At 33.1% G+C, this 17,470-nt stretch overlaps 1 protein-coding gene and 1 long non-coding RNA gene across 2 annotated transcripts in view; one reads left to right on the top strand and one right to left on the bottom strand.

Annotated features, from left to right (window-relative positions):
- Positions 1–7,140: 7,140 nt before the first annotated feature.
- On the bottom strand, positions 7,141–10,256 carry LOC143226891 (uncharacterized). Its single transcript, XR_013014803.1, has 2 exons — positions 9,768–10,256; positions 7,141–7,631 (listed from the first exon to the last, which is right to left on the bottom strand). It is a non-coding gene; the product is annotated as an uncharacterized LOC143226891 (long non-coding RNA).
- A 2,625-nt stretch (positions 10,257–12,881) lies between these two features.
- LOC143227574 (uncharacterized) overlaps positions 12,882–17,470 on the top strand; it is a 49,789-nt gene continuing 45,200 nt past the window's right edge. The window contains exons 1-2 of the mRNA XM_076459003.1: positions 12,882–13,065; positions 16,561–16,635. Of these exons, the coding sequence (XP_076315118.1) occupies positions 12,970–13,065; positions 16,561–16,635 (171 nt within the window). The 5' untranslated portion in view covers positions 12,882–12,969. The remainder of the gene's footprint in view (positions 13,066–16,560; positions 16,636–17,470) is intronic.

Here is a 17,470-nt window from a genome sequence, read left to right on the forward strand (position 1 = left end):
AGCTATCATTATAGCGTTATACCGTTTTCAGCAAACATAAGTTCTGATAATGCTACCATTATAGTGTTATCAGAATTAAACTGTATATTCTTATAAACACCTTTATCCAATACTTAGCATCATCATAAATGATGGCTTTACTGTTTCGTTTAACTGTTTGTTTCTAATACAGGTGGGAATCCATTAAAATATTAAGTTTGAAATGGACTGATAATCAGATAGTATTTCATCAATGGATTATCTCACAATGTAGGCTTGTTACTACTTGCACAAACATCACACATAATAGGTGGTGTAACATCCACTGATTGTTTCTACCAAGTTTTGATCATAAAGAATGGAAGTTATTGTAGTTGTAATACAAATTGTCCTTTCGTGTCTTAGTGATGCTTCTTGTTTAAGTACATGTCACCACACTCCATTGTATTGCTACAGGTGTTCAAAGTAGTAGCAGAAATAGTAACTTGCAAACATAATCAAAACAACAGTTTCAGCTATAGTGGAAAAATCAGGAACATTAAGGGATCTTACTTGGAATATCCTACCTATTAAACTAAACTTGAGATAACTAACTCTATGTCAGTCCTTACCATTCAAATACTTATAAAACCGTCTTTTAAACTCTCATAAGTGTATTGGTTCCCTCACATTCGAAGGTAACACATTCCAAAGACTGACCAACCTGTTAGAAGAATAACACTATCTTAGATCCTGTCCTGTCAGAGACTGACCATTCTGTTAGAAGAATAACACTATCTTAAATGAAGATGACTCCTGCCCAGTCAGAATATACATTCCTGTTATTCTTACCATTACAGGCCTCACAGTGGCATGTATGCAGACTTACAATGCTAGAACCCAGATTACAATACCTGTGATGGGCATTGTGTTTCTTTGTGCTTACCTTCAAACAAATTAAATGCAAAAAATGTTTTAAATTAAAAAAAATATATAGAAGTAAAACATCAGGCATAGATACTAGTTAGCTGGCTAGTCAATTAGAAGATTTGGCTAGTCTGTTGGTGAGCTGGCTAGTCAATTAGTAAGCCAGCTAGCCAGTTAATGGACTTGGTTAGTCAGTTAGCAGGCCTGGCTTGTCAGTTAGTAGGCTTTGCTTGTCCGTTCATAAGGTGGCTAGTCAGTTAATGGACTTGGCTAGTCAGTTAGTAGGCCTGGCTTGTCAGTTAGTAGGCTTTGCTTGTCCGTTCATAAGGTGGCTAGTCAGTTAGAAGGCTTGGGTAGTCTGTTAGTAAGCTGGCTAGTAAGTTAGTAAGCCAGCTAGTCAGTTAGTAGGCCTGGCTTGTCAGTTAATAAGGTGGCTAGTCAATTAGCAGGCTTGGCTAGTCAGTTAGTAGGCTTAGCTTGTCAGTTCACAAGGTGGCTAGTCAGTTAGTAGGCTTGGCTTGTCAGTTAGTAGGCTAGCATCAAATTGGTCAAGTTTGCTTCCAGGTAGAATGCCTTTGAAGTATTTAGTTTTAGTGAGTGAGTAAAATGACACTGACACACCAGAAGGAAGTATCCAAAGTAAATTTCATAAGATACAGAGAAGTAACCTTGGCCATATTTGAAAATGTTTAGTCAGTTATCTAATATATCGTTCACATGCAACCAGTTTATAGAATTAGGCTGAAACAAAGTAGGTGTAGGTCTTTAAGAGAATTTCTGTAGTTAGAAATTAAACTAGAATTTATTAAAATTGCAGATAAATGACTAAACATTCCATTTTAAAGTCAGAAAATTTTTAGGTTGAGTACTATTGAAATATGAACTTCTGATAATAGTGTAAAAGAAGCAAAAAGATTAGTTATAATAAATTGAGGAAATAAGCCATAAGACAATAATTGTTTAAATGTAACTTCAAAGGATATATTGTTAGAAACGAAAAATAAAAATCCCTTCTAAAGTATGCCAAAAAGAAGAAATTGTTATAGATTTGGAAACCTCTCCATTACAGACAAAACTATAAATAGGTGTTATTCACCTAAAGTGATAATACCACAAAGATGAGTTTTAAAGCCAACAAACAAGAAATAGTTAACCAAACATTATAAAACAAGAATTATTGGAACTTGTGTGACAATTGGGAGTGAAGAAGAGTACATACTGGGTGCTGGCTTAATAAAGAAACATTGATGTGAAATTTGTCCAGTTTCAATAGCTTTACAAAATAACAATGCCACTACTATGCTATAATGAAATAACAGCTATATTTGTAGCATATTTTTAATACATATAACAAATCATACCATCTGGTATGAAAATATACAAGTGTGACTTGATATAATAGAAGTAGTTGGTTATCTCAAATCTGACCAGGCTATGCAGATACATATTTTATACCTTCCAATTTTAATATAGAATATGTTATAATTTTTCATTTACTTTAAAGCTGTAAAGGTTTTAGAAAACACATGGTTAAGAATGTTGTTCAGTTTATTTCACTCTAAGTGCCTTTATTTTTTCATTCTCTTCAAATGTTATACATTTTGTTTATTAGAGCATGATCGTAATGACTCATGTTGTATACATATTGATGGTAAGGTAGGTGGTATCTTAGGTTATAACTTCCTTTATATTTGAATGAGAATACCAAGTCACAGGGATAGCATTAGTTTTTCCGGGTAAAACTGGCATTATGTGTTAATTGAGAAATGCTGAGTTTAAATAGTGGAAGACTGAAACATATCTTTAAAATGTCTGATGTATATTATCTGATGAAAGATATTCAATGTTCTAATAAAAGGAACAGTTCTACAAGAAAACAAGTCGCACACTATTTGTGTTTCTGACATAAATACAGATTACTTCATTGTGTATCCACATCATCATGTACAATCCCTTATTTTCTCAGCATGGGTTCAGTTAATTTTAGAAAAATTCTGTATTACTTTGAAATATTCTTGGTGCTCTTGTTGTTATACAATAGATCTACCATACTTATTACTTCAGAAAATTAGTTTTTAATGAAATACCACATAATGTTCTAGAAGAAAGACTCATACTGCAAAGTTTTTTTCTATTTTCTGATGACATGTGTATTGCTGTATTTGATGTTTTGTGTCAAGTTTAGAAAATGCTTCTGACTTTAGGTGCGAGATTTTTTGTAAGTTAGTTTGATTTTGAATTTCACACAAAACTACAAGAGTCTGTGCCATTTGTCCCTAATTTAGCAGTGTAAGACAAGAAAGAAAGCACCTAATCATCACCACCCACTGTCAACTCCTGGGCTACTCTCAGCAATGAATAGTAGGATTGCTCCCACTGTTGAAAGGGCGAGTGTGTTTTGTGTGGCGAGGATTCAAACCCGCGACCCTCAGATTGCGAGTCAAGCTCCCTAACCACATAGCCATGCCAAGCCTTTTACGAGTTATAACAGATTTATCAAATATAGATAAGTTTTATTGTAGATGTCAGACTTTTACTGATGATCTCTCTGCACTGCGACCAGTCACTGACAAAGGTTAGAAAACATTTTATGTGTCCTGAATGGCAGGTCATGCACTTCATCTGACATTTAATCTCAGTGCAAGAGGAACACAGACAACTGTAGACATGTGGCTCCTCCAAGGTCAACAGGTTCGGCTCAGATCAACCAAATGCCAGTATTGGACATTCTCAACAGGTGTCATGAACATTGTGTCTGATGCTGATGTTTGGTTATAATGCCTGTGAAACCCTGGCATAACTGCACTGCCTTTGTTTGGCAATATAGTGCTCCCACTGTATGGCTCCATATAATAAAAACAAAATGAAAAACAGTTGATTCAAAAGTGATATCATATGGAAGACTCTTGTTTGCAGTCACTACCCCAGATTGTTCTTGTAGCTTGTTTTTTTGATCTTTCATTCTACATCTAACAAACCTTTGAAGCAAATGTCTACCTTTCTATCCAAAAACGATTAGAGGGCCTGGTTGGCTCCCTAATGTCTGTCAAGAAATTACACTCTGGGGACAATTTGGGGTAAACATTTTTGCAATATCATAGCAAACTCCTGAAATTGAATGCCATTGGGGATACACCTATTGAGGTTACTTCCCATGAATTACTCATGAGAAGTTACTGCTAAGAGGGATTTAAAGAACATCCTCATCAGAAATCCTCACTGATTATCCAGCCAAGGAGTTTGTACTGTACAATGTATGTCCACTAATAAGGATGGAATTATGCTAGCTACTAATGTTCTTATACTGATGTTTACATTGCAAAATCCACCTGCATCTGTCAAGGTAGATTATCTGATCCTAAATTATGGCTCTATATTTTTAACACTTTCAGTGGTTCGAACATTCTTAGGCATTTTGTCATGGTCCTTTGAAGTTTGCTTGTTGTGGTGAAAAGACCATGGTGATTACAAGTGGCAGTTCAACTCTTACTGTGTCAGTTATGCTGGTTTTAACCCCTCATACTTCTGTTCTTTCCCAGAATGAGTGAAATAGAAAGACATATGACTTTTATGCACTGTTAATAACATATCATATTCCCAGGTCCAGAGGTTTTGTCCCCCATTTCATCTCAGATACGCTACTGCACTCAGTTCTTCTGCTACAGAGTGAACACAAACATATCTTCCAACAGAGCCTTTCTCTCACCATGTAAATCTTCTTTTGCCCTCTTTGAATGCAAGAGTTGAAAACTCTACATCTACTCCTGCTTCAGTCTCCAACATCACATTGAGTGACTGCTCAGGGCCCTCTCATTCAGTCTCAATGTGCATTATTCAGTCACACATTCAATCTCTGAAGTGTTCTTATTCTGACAAATCAATTCAAAGCAGGTTCCACAGAGGTCGATATATTTTTCTACTTAAGAAAAACATTGCGATCACAAAAAAATGGTTCTCTACCCAGTATTTCTACTTCTAATCAAAATGTCCTCTTCAATATATGGAACTGTCGAAGTTTGCTTTCAAATTTGGATGAAATTAAGGCCTTGATCAACTTTTGTCATCTCGTGTATCTCTCCTTACAAGAAAATTTCCTCAGGGATCCTTATGTTGTTGCATTTTGGTAGTTTTATTTATATAGAAATGACAGGTTGTGTTATGAACAAGTTCATGAAGGTATGACACTACTGATTGACCAGCACATTCCAACATCATGCATTAAATTCAAAAGAAATCTTGATTTAACTTCATTATCAGCATTTTTAGTTCTACCAGTTCCAAGATTGTCTTGACAGGATTTGGAAGGTCAGTAGAAAGTATTCTTCTTATCTCCTTTTACAAAGTCTGTCTGCACTCATGTATATAGACTGTTGTCAAGGTACAGCTTCACACCAACTGGTAGTTGATTTGGGGTAACTCTATAACAAGCTTCTCCAAATCATTTCTAATGTTGTTGTTTGGGTGTCTAGTTCCCGTAATAATCAGTAGGAAGAACGTTTGGTTCTCTTTGATTTTTATCTGATGTTTAGTATTTAGCATGTGTCCATTTTGTAGTTGTTATTTCTTAAATTATTATACCAGTTGTTAGGTACAGATGGCCCTGTGGCTTTGCACCAATAAATTCTAAAGACCAACCAATGAAGTCCAAGATTGTTAGATTGTCTATGCAGGATTCCCAGGTTGTCATCAGCCATAGTAACTCAATCACACAACCATGGCAATCAGAAAACGTAAGTGCTGCTCAGTCATAGTTATTTATTCAGCTTTGGTCAAAACCAGCTGAGAATAACTGGACATGTTGTTAGCGAATGTCCTCTTCTAGTCAAAGTTCTTTGTGGCACATGAGACAATAAGCACCAACTGACAAAGATCACAAACCATGTATGGAAGAGAAAACAGCATTTCTAGAGATATCCTACCAAGGCAACCTATGGACAGAAAATACACCTAGGATTGCAGAGAGTTAGCTATTCATTGCTTTAACACTACACTAATGGTCTCTGAGTATTTAGTAAATAACAGAGCTATAGTATGAATTTTAAGCTATCAGGAATTTTTACTAAATGCCTAGTAGTATGCAACTATTAGATGTTCTGGAACGTTCTTTAAGTTTGAAAGGAAAAACGATAAGTGATTCAGTTAACAAAATTAATCATGATTTCTAACCAGCCTATGTCATCAAGATATTGTATGGAATGATGTTTCAGTATCGGTAATAATACGTGTCGTCTCATTATTTATGATGCATTATGTACCTTACATATTAAAACATGTAGTCAGGAAATTAGCAAATAGCAGTTTAATGATGTGTTTTCACATTATCACTTACAGCTTATAAATTAATTGAGGCCTTGGCCTGTAACCAATGGTATAAGTACAAAGGTTGGACCATCCTGCTTAAAAATTAATTGGGCCCTCTACATGTGTTTCTCTACAACTGTAGTAACAATTCTAGATGATTGATATTATTAACTTATGAAAACAGCACATCTGCCCTTTAGATCAAACAAAATAAATTGTATGTAACTCTCCTTATGTTAAGTATTTAAAACCACAAATAGCATAGGTCTGTTACCTTATTAACAAAAATACTCATAAGAAGCATTACGAGAAAAATCATAACTTATAAACACAAACAAGTGTTCTATCAAAACGTGTAATATGTTTCTCCCAAAATAATTCACTTGAATTTGCTTATAAATTATTGTTTGTTAACTTATTGTTATAATATACTGCTCAAGTATTACTAGAAAGCATATTTCCTGTCACATGTGAACATATTAGAAGGCCTCCCAGTGGCACAGCTTATGTCTGAGGACTTAAACGGTAAAAATCAGGTTTGGATACTAGTGGTGGGCAGAGCACGAACAGCCCTTTGTGTATTTTTGTACTTAATTCAAAACAACAATGTATTGAAAGATTTTGACGACTCTAAGTGTAACACATAGTGTGCTATATTATAAACAATATTTTATTTGTGATGACATTAAGTGTAACATATAGTGTGCTATGTTATAAACAATATTTTATTTTTGACAACATTAAGTGTAACATATAGTGTGCTATATTATAAACAATATTTTATTTTTGACAACATTAAGTGTAACATATAGTGTGCTATATTATAAACAATATTTTATTTGTGATACTGTCATTACTCTGTAGTGTATGTGTTTACTTGTTACATATACGTTTATTATTTTGTTAGCGGGTTCTTTTGATCAAGTTATCCAGTGAAAATAATTCTAGCCCATGTAAACTCAAATAAATTAATTTATTTCCTCTTTTAACATATTTATAAATTTGAATACTCGTATGCTGTAGTAAATTATTGGAGGTCCACATTACAAGTTGCTTTTAACTAACAAGTCATCACCTTCTTTGTGCAAAGCAATTCAATGAACACAGATACAAACACTACACAAAAACCAACTGACTGATTGAAGTCTCTATCTTGAAAACGACCTTACACAGTTCATAATTATAATAAAAAAATGAAAACATGTAATTGCCTACTGTAACAAGGCAATGAATGACACAGAAAAAGTATTTTACGACTCTAAACGAGTAATTAAGTGCTGTTCATTTCCATAATTTTCTACAAGGACAAAGGGGTGCATTCCATACAGGAATGAAATGGTTTATGAATTTTTGCTTCTCCAAAGACCAGATAGCAAGATGACTCCAAAAACTCCAGGAATATAATCATACATCACCCTGGACATACCCATAGTTATGATAATGTGCTAATGAAAAGAGAAAATAAAATAGTAGAGTTATTTGATTTAAAGTTTATCAAAATGTTGTCCAATATGTTGCATTCATTAGTGATATTTAATGCTAAGAAAAAGTTTCAAGTTTAAAATCAGTTATGCGGTAGCTAAATAATCGTATAAAAATCTTCACATTAAACAGTTGTTCTGTAAAGCAAGAAACCAAATATGTTCAATAGATTTCCTTTTTCTTACAAGAGGGTTTATTACATTGTAAACATAAAGACAAACAATGGTTATGGTTAGTACTTCCAGTCTTTACATTTTAAAGAACTCCATTATCTTCACAACTTTACATTGATTGAATATATAGGTGTTTAAAAGGATATACAAGAGTTTATAGATAATTGTAGTGAAACGTGTGATCTCTGATGTGGGCAAAAATGTTCACAAAAGAAACAGCATAGACATTTACAACAGTATTGTATTGGAGCATCACTTAAGATAGTTAAAATATTTGGGAACAGATACATTATGGCTGTGGTAGACCATTTCACAAGATTACCAGATGCAAATACTGTTTTTTAACCAGAAGCCAGAAATCACTAACAAGGAAATTCATCACTGCACCTGTTTCAAGCTCTGGTGTACTCAAGGACATTCACTTGGAGCAAGGATGGAAGTTTTAATCAGACTTGTTTATGAGAGCTGAAGGAAGTGCAGAAGAAAGACTTTTCCCTGTACCAACTTTGTGACAATGTCTGAGAAGATGTTGAGCAAAATACAAGATAAAAAGAGACTTATTAAACAGAAGATCAGAAAGGAAGGTTGAACCAGACCTGTCAAAGCAGTTCTGCTGGTGAAGATATATCTACCAAAGGCAGTAAGAAATACTCATATGACAAAAACGTCAGGGACTGACATTTTGATGTCAGACAGAAGGTGTGATACCCACAGCTAACAAAAACTCACCCTTCAGTGGGAAAGACATTTTGCTGTGCAGGTGAAAGTGGACAGAAAACAAATATTTATCATGCCAGTTTATTAAGGAGGTACTTTGAGAGGAAAAAAACCCACAATGGATGCAGCTATTAGGGTACAAATAGACATGGCGGGTGTGGTGGTTAAAGATGAAGAACCAGAAGCTACAATAACTTTGCCAGAGAAGATAAAGACCTATTAAGCATACTACCATTGTTTGGAAATAAAACATACAAGGATGTCAACAAAAGTGAAGAACATACTGCATGAATATTGTGCCAGTATACAGGTGTATCAGGCAAGACAATAAGTGGAGATGAGTCATTCTGTTAAGATGGGGTTCTACTGGATATATCATGTCAAGAAAGGAACTGTAAATGTTGGTGTAGGCTACATGAGGAAGCTGAGCATGATCACATGAGGAGGCTGAGCATATGAACTGAAAACAGTCTGTGTATATTATGAAAAATATTGGATATACAAGACTGTTCAGTTTATGAATTATTATTTAGTGATTTAGCATTTAATGATTGTTCCAGGTTTCATGACAATAATGTTGAAGGTTTATTGTTTTAAGAGCAGTAGTTATGACAAGTTTCATTACATATCTCGATACGAGTCATAGTATGGAGTTTAACCATCTTATAAGACTTTGTTAATATTTTTACGTCATCTTACTCGAAGTTTCCAACTTTTTCTATTTATGTGTAATATTATTGCTGCTAGAGAGGGTTAGAAATTTCTGGGTTTTTCTATTACGTGTTATAAATAGAGAGAAAAAGTTAAGTGAGAGATAGTTAGACGGATCAGTGTTGAGTGATTGTCAGTTTAGTTGTGACGGTCGATTTCTAAAGAAATTAAGTGAAATTAATTCATAAAAAGTTCAGTTAGACTGCGTGATTGTTAGTTTAGTCGTAATGGGCAGTATTTTAAACAGGGTTTCACACTAACAGAGACAAGGAAAACACCAGAAATTGCAGCCACTAACATACAACCTGAACTAAACAGATTAAGTGAATACTGCCAAAATTATAGAATCAAAATAAACACAGCAAAGACACAATTAGTGATGTTTTCAAAATCAACGAAACATCAAAAAGTACAACCACAAATTTACACGAACGGAGAGCTTCTCCAGACTGCTACATCTGCAAAATTTTTAGGACTAACATATGATTCTAAACTTACCTGGATAAAACATGTAAATAACATAAAAACTAAAATTTGGCGAAGAATACACTATGCTAGGAGTCTAACTGGTAAAAAGTATGGAATAACACCTGAAAACATCCTTAAAATATACAAAACATATATAAGACCAGTAGTACACTACGTAGCTCCTGCATAGATTAAGGTAAGTAAAAAACAACTGCAAAACAAACTACAATTATTGCAATATACATTAATTACAACAGCATATAGAGTACCCAAAACCACTTCCTCAAAGTTCATGCACAAATACTCTAATACACAAACAATACCAGATAGACTTCTACATAGTACAATAAAATATGTTGATAAAAAATTGGAGAAAAAATGAGCTATTATGCAAACTAAACATATATTGCATATATGAAGAGAATCCTAAACACGTCTCACCGATAAATTTATACATTAGATCATTAAGCTAAAAAAATAAAAAACAATAAAAATAATAAAAAGCAATGTAAAAAAATAATAACAGTAAATATAAATAAAAAAATACAAGTGCTAAAACAAAACAGGCCACCTATGTTCTAGACTAAAAAAATCTGAAAGAACAATATACATGGACATTGCCCTGAAAAGGGCCTGAGTTATGCTCATCACTCTGGCCCCCGTGTATTTACTTTAAATGTATTAATAAGTCCACTCTAACAATGAAAAGGAAGGAGGAAGAGGTTTAGTGTATACAAATTTATATACCCAAACACCTGGAGAGAGAGAGATAAGGAGAATAATTTGTCTCGTCAAAGGGTGTTCTAAATTAATTGAATTCGTCTGCGTAAGCTTTGGTAAAAATGAGATAATTATTTAAAATTCTGGTTTGTTTGTTAGTTTTTCTTAGTATTATGCACAAGGCTAGAGAAAGAGCTTCTTGTGCTCTGCCAACCACGGGGATGAAAATCCAGTTTATAGCGGTATAAATTTGCAAATACCACTGTGCCACTGGCAGGCTTAACGTTATGGATACAACTATGATAACCCACGGGGCAACTTCAGTGAATTTATTACAGACTGTATACTAAGAAACAGTGTAGAGTAAAATAATGATTTTTTCTCAGTTTAGTTATAAAGTAACTGAATTAGTCTGTGTGGACTTTTCACAAGAAAATATACTTATTTAGAATTGTTTACACAAATGTGATATTCCGTAGCGTAAAAAAATGTTTATACATATATTTGTCTTATTTTTAATATATTATTTTAAAACAAGTGGATTTTGTGGCATCTATTTATTGTTTGAATTTATCGCCAACACGTCACAGACATATCTGGTTAAGAATCGCAGCCTAAATTCAAAATCCTGACATCTGGCAAGCCAGCCAGGATCGTGCCGTTGTAAATAGCAGTAGAAGAAGACGTGAACAACGTTTAAAATGAATAGTTCTCATTAGAGACAACTGCGAAAAAGACTTGGTCAGTGAACAATTTAGTGTAGTGTTTTATTTTCTTGTATTAGAAGTGTCCAGAGCACTTACCAATCCAGTAATGGGGCAGTATTGGTTTGTTTTGTTTCGAATTTCGCACAAAGCTACACGAGGGCTATCTGCGCTAGCCATTCCTAATTTAGCAGTGTAAGACTAGAGGGTTTGGTTTGTTTTAAATGTCGCGCAAAGCTACTCGAGGGCTATCTGCGCTAGTCGTCCCTAATTTAGCAGTGTAAGAGTAGAGGGAAGGCAGATAGTCATCACCATCCACCGCTAACTCTTTAGCTACTTTTTTACCAACGAATAGTAGGATTGACCGTTACTTATAACACCCCAATGGCTGAAAGGGCGAGCATGTTTGGTGTGACGAAGATTCGAAACCGTGACTCTCAGATTACGTTCAAGTGCCCTAATTACCTGGCCATGCCTGGCCCTTTAGTGTAGAATGGCAAAAAATATTATATGTATATGATGTTATATAAGAAGCTTGGTTATAAATATGAAATGTTGTTAAATGTGTAAAGTTTTATTAAAGTTAGAAATGGGTCAGTTAGTGTGTTAGTTATCGTGGTACAAACAAACTGATTTGTTTTACATTAATTAACGTCGTTCTTAACTTAGGTTTACAGCAAATTTATAACGGTGTGCAAGTATTTGAGTTTGTAGAACTATTACATTTATATTGTTTTGCTCATAGTTTTGTCCTATTGTTGGTTGTTTATTATTTTAAAAGTAATAGGGCACTTATTTCTGAGTCTTGTTTCCACACTTGTTTTCTTCTAAAAATGACTTAGTTAGAATGATCAGAATTGTTTATAAATATTGAATCGAACTGCAGAAAGTGATAATCGCTGAGCAAGTCACTTACTCGGTCTGGTTCTTATCATTATAGTCGTTGTTCATAAAATTTTACTATATATAAATATTAAACTTAGATATACCAAAAGAACTCATGAACACTGGGATTTGGCGTAAGGCCTCGTCAGCATTGAAAATAGCAGTGTAGCATGGCTGAGATATTCGACCTTTCTCCTTTGCTTAAACAAACAAATAAACCGAACTTGAATACAAATCATTCTTTCGTTCATGCCTGCTTTTATAAACTTATTTGATTTTGATATATCGCACCATCTTGCTAACATCCAAATTGAAACATTGAAAATATAGCTTATAACAAAATTATTTTTCGGTCAAACCTTTAGAGTAAGAATTAATAAAATCATAATATTTATTTGCGTTTAGAAATGCTAATACTTTATTTAGATTGCTAGCATTGGATCACAGTGTTTCCTTTTGAAACCTCCTCAAATAAAATATTTTTGTTGTGTCACTAAAATTTTAAAATTTGTATAAAATACGTCAAAACATATTGAATTTAAACACTCAGTGCCTATATCAGTGGTTCTTAACCTTTTTCATTGTTTGCACCCCTTTCAAATCAGTAATCATTTCTCGCACCCCCTGGAAACTTAGGAAACTTCTTCTTAGGAGAAACATAAAGCATACTCTTATGTAAAAATATAGATTTGCTTTAATTATTCATGGGCATCCTCGCACCCCTTGGGAATCATCTTCGCACCCCTGGTTAAGAACCCCTGGCCTATATAAATATGTGATAAATATTTATAACATTAAATTTTGAATACTATTATCTTTATCTAGATGCCAGCACTATCGGTATCATTCTATTTGTTTGGTGCAGTTTGTTGATATATTTCGTTGTGAACTTGTCGACTTTCGGTAATAATACGCGAGTTACAATGGTCAAAATGTTTTTAAGACGCCTTGACAAGAGGCAAAAAGATATTGAAATACCATCAGGAAAAACAGTTATAGGAAGAGGACCTCTGCTTGGCGTTAGTATTACTAATATTTGCTAATTAAATTAGGCAGTACAAGTTTAACATAACATAATGTTTAGGGACAACAGACCTGTTGGTCCATGTCCTCAAAACCAAACTGAAAAAAAGAAATTAAAGCCGTCTCTCATTATTCATATATCTATCTAACTTTCTTTTGAACTCACTTCAACTTACTGCTTCTGCAACATTCAACAGCAACCCATTCCAGAGGCTAACCACTCTGAAAAATAAAATTGTTTTGGCTGAAGACAGCTTCTACCTTGCCTAAATCTATATTTTGCGTTCCTGAGTTCTATAATTCTCACTGTTAAGTATAAAAAAATCATCAATTCTTTTTACAATCTTAAACACTTCAAACATATCTCCTCTAACTCTTCTCGTTTTAGGATAAAAACAATTTTTAGGTTTTTAATCTATCCTTATATGACTAACCATCCGTCCAGGTATCATTTTAGTAATCCTCCTCTGAACCATTTCCAACAATTTAATTTGGTTCCTGAGGTAAGGAACCCAAGACTGAACACAATTCTCCAAATGTAGCCTAACCAGTGTCTATACAATGAAATTATAACCTATTTAGACTTGTATTAAATATTTCTGTAGATATAACTTAAAATCATTTTTACCTTACTATCAGGAACAGCACACTGCTTGGATGGCTTAAGAGACTGACCAACCATTACACCAAGACTGTTTTTTTTCATGATACTGTTAAGGTTATTCTCATCCAACTTATAATTAGATTATGATAACCCACATATAGTGTCATGCATTTATCATTATTACAACCAATCTGACATTTACCCAGCCCACTAAATGATCTAAATCAACAATATCCTCTTCACAGCAAACAACAACCAAGATGTTGATATCATCAGTAAATTCATACAATTTATTGACCACTTCTTCATCTGTGTCATTAATGTTAATTAAAGAGAGCATTGGTCTTAAGACTGAACTCTGAGGTACACCACTTGTGACATTAAACCAGTGTGGCTGAACTGTATTTATTAGAAACCTCTACTTTCTTACATCAACCCACACTTGTATCTATCTTAGTTAACTTATAACCCACACTTATAGAGATAAGTTTCTTTAGAAATCTTTAATGTGGCACCTTATTGAATGCTTTTTGAATATCTAGGTAAACCAAGTTTACACCCTTTCCCTCATGTACATATGAAGAATATAAAAATATTTCCCTTCGATAAAACCACATTTATTAAACATCTTTTATCAGACTTTCTAAAACTTTTTCCACATTTGATGTAAGACTAATAAGCCTATACTTACTGAGTCAACTTATATTATCTCCCTTGAAGATACGAGTGACAATAGCTAATTTACAATTTGTTTATACTTGTCCACTGTTCAAAGACTTACAAAGTATTGTGGCATCTCACATATCTAATCCTTGACCTCCTTTAAAATCCATTGGGAAATATTATCTGCCCCATGAGTCTTATGATTCTTTAGATATCTCTATTTTATTTTAATAAGTTCAGAATTTATTTAGTTGTCTTGTTAAACTTTGTTTTCATTTATCAGTTGTTCAAGATGAGGAATACTGCTCAAGTCTTCATTAATAAAAACTAAGGGAAAAGTAGAACTTAGTAACTAGCCATCTCATAATCATCAGATACAAGTCTTCCTTTGTTACCCCTTAAGAGTCCTGTCTCTATCCTTTGTTCACCATTAATGTTTTTTTTTCTGTATGTCCTAATTTCACTAACTTCATTAATCTTCTGTAATCCTATGTTTAACAGCACCAGCCACTTTGAATTTATTAAATTTGTAATGCTTTTCTTTAATTTTCTCTCTTAAACTTTGTGAACCAACCTGTTTTTTCTTACTAGCAGCTACCTTTTTCTCTCTGTAAGGAATATATTTGTTTTGAATATTGAAAAATGTTTCTTTAAAAATTTTCCACATTTTCTCAATTAAGTTTTTAAAATACTTATCAATTTTATAAACATTAATGAACAATTTGCCACAAATTAAGTAAAAACAACAACACAGATATAAAGATAATTACCTGACTAGATTTGATGCATCAAGTTTAATTTGATTCATGTTGTGTTTCAAAAAACCTGTCACATAATTAACTTTATGTTTTATGCTTTTCATATCTAATTTGCCCTTAAAAGTATTTTAATCTTTATATCTAATACTAGTACTACCATAGTACTAAGTAGAGTAATACATCTAGTGTTAGACTCCTAATCATTGTTACTAGTTTAGTAAATTATACTTAGTATCTTTAAGTTACAGAAATGCAAATTACATTACTTGTAGGCTGTTTATAACTTGTGTCATGTAATTTAAAAACTTAAATGTATGTAGTTTTGGTTTGTGAAAGTCTTGGTTATACTTGAATATGACTTACTTTCTTCTGATTATTAATTTACATTATAATAAATAATCCAGAAACTGGGTTCATCTACATGTATGGTTGTGTTAAAATCAGTGTTATTGTTATCTGTGTACTTAAAGTTTAAGTATATTAGTCAGTATATTTAAGTTTAACTACCACTGACCATTATTTAACTGTATAATTATTTTTATATACACAACTGTTTAGAAGCTTTACTAACACTAACTTAAGTTTAACTAGTTGAACTATCTTGTCACTTACATAACACTGCATATGTAATGATGAAAATAAGTTACCGTAACTACACACATGCTCATAGGTAGATAGAGTTTAGCAAACCTCCTCTTTTGTGATGTAAAAAAATGATGCTTGTATAGTTACGGTGCAGTCACTTACGGTATTTAACATTTTATAAAATTAATAACTACACTGCATGTAGATAGTATGGTACTTAACTATAATAAAATAAACATATTTATTCTGATTTAAGTATAACTCCAATGAAGAAATATGATTTGTTGACTTCTCTTTAGATGTTTGTGGATTTTATGTAAACACCCATACAGTTGTTTAAACTGTATTTAATACAAGATAACTTCCATATTTACTGTCTTAGCACCCATGTTTTATATATTTTCTGGGGAGAGGATATGATAGCATTAGCATGCTTTACATGTCAATTGTGCTCAGCACAAAGCTTTTAACCTTATAAATTAGGACTTCACACATTCTGTGTATGGGCCCGAGGTATGTTTAGTGAAAGAGAAATGACTACATAATTGTTTTGTATCAATACAGGGTCATCACATAGGTGACCAGTATTTAGTTTTTATTTTGTGTATGAATGTTTGTAACATTATGTACAGGTCACATTACTTAATGTTTTATGTAATTACCACAGATATATGTGTTATATATAAAGTGTTCAAGTCCCACATTATGTTCTAAAGATTGAAAGAAAGAACAATGTGAAACTGATAATTAAACTTGGATAGGACCAATGTTTGGTGTTCAACTTTATGATAGTTATGTTTCATAATTGTTGTGCTATACTTTGATTATATTTTATCACTGTGCTTTAATTACCAACATTAACAGTAATTACATTCTCACAGTGTGCAGACAAAAAAGTTTCACGAAACCATGCCATCCTGGATGTTCATGATGGAGGAAAGATGGATTTGTTAGCAGTAAGTTTTTAAATTTCAGTTTATCTTTTAAAAATATTTTTCAGATAATGCAGCTTATGTTTCTTTTTAGGCTTTCTTTGTATGAAATACAGTAAAATACTAATAAAACCTTTAAACATACATACAGATCCCACCTTTCCTCAAGATCCAACAGCTTTATCGTTCAGTAAATCTTTATTCTAACCGTAGTGTGAAAGGTAAAGAGAGTGTCCCCCACAGAATACAGCTAAATCCAAGATTCTTAAGTTGACAGCCCTCACAAAATTACAACTGTAATTAGATTTCTCAAAACAACATTGACAAAGTAGCTTCAGAATTTAACTTCTTATTTGAATACCTCAACAGATCTGTTGTACTCTTTGCACTAGTGACCTGAAGCAACAAACTCCTGTAATTTTTGTTGTAATATGCATATAAAATAAATCTTTCTAGCACACTCTAAGGGTAATGTAATGCTTTTGGAGATTTAAGAAGACCTTTACATTATCCATCACCACACTATACAGGTGATGTAGTTCTTGTGATAATATATGCATAAAAAGACCATTGCAGTATACAGGTGATGTGGTTCTTGTGGGGAAGTACATGAAAAATGACTTTTACAGTATACAGGTGATGTAGTTCCTGTGGTGAAGTACATGAAAAATGACTTTTAAAGTATACAGGTGATGTAGTTCTTGTGAGGAAGTACATGAAAAATGACCTTTACAGTATACAGGTGATGTAGTTCTTGTGAGGAAGTACATGAAAAATGACTTTTACAGTATACAGGTGATGTAGTTCTTGTGAGGAAGTACATGAAAAATGACTTTTACAGTATACAGGTGATGTAGTT

This window comes from Tachypleus tridentatus, chromosome 9 (assembly GCF_004210375.1).
Source record: "Tachypleus tridentatus isolate NWPU-2018 chromosome 9, ASM421037v1, whole genome shotgun sequence".
Taxonomy (NCBI): domain Eukaryota; kingdom Metazoa; phylum Arthropoda; class Merostomata; order Xiphosura; family Limulidae; genus Tachypleus; species Tachypleus tridentatus.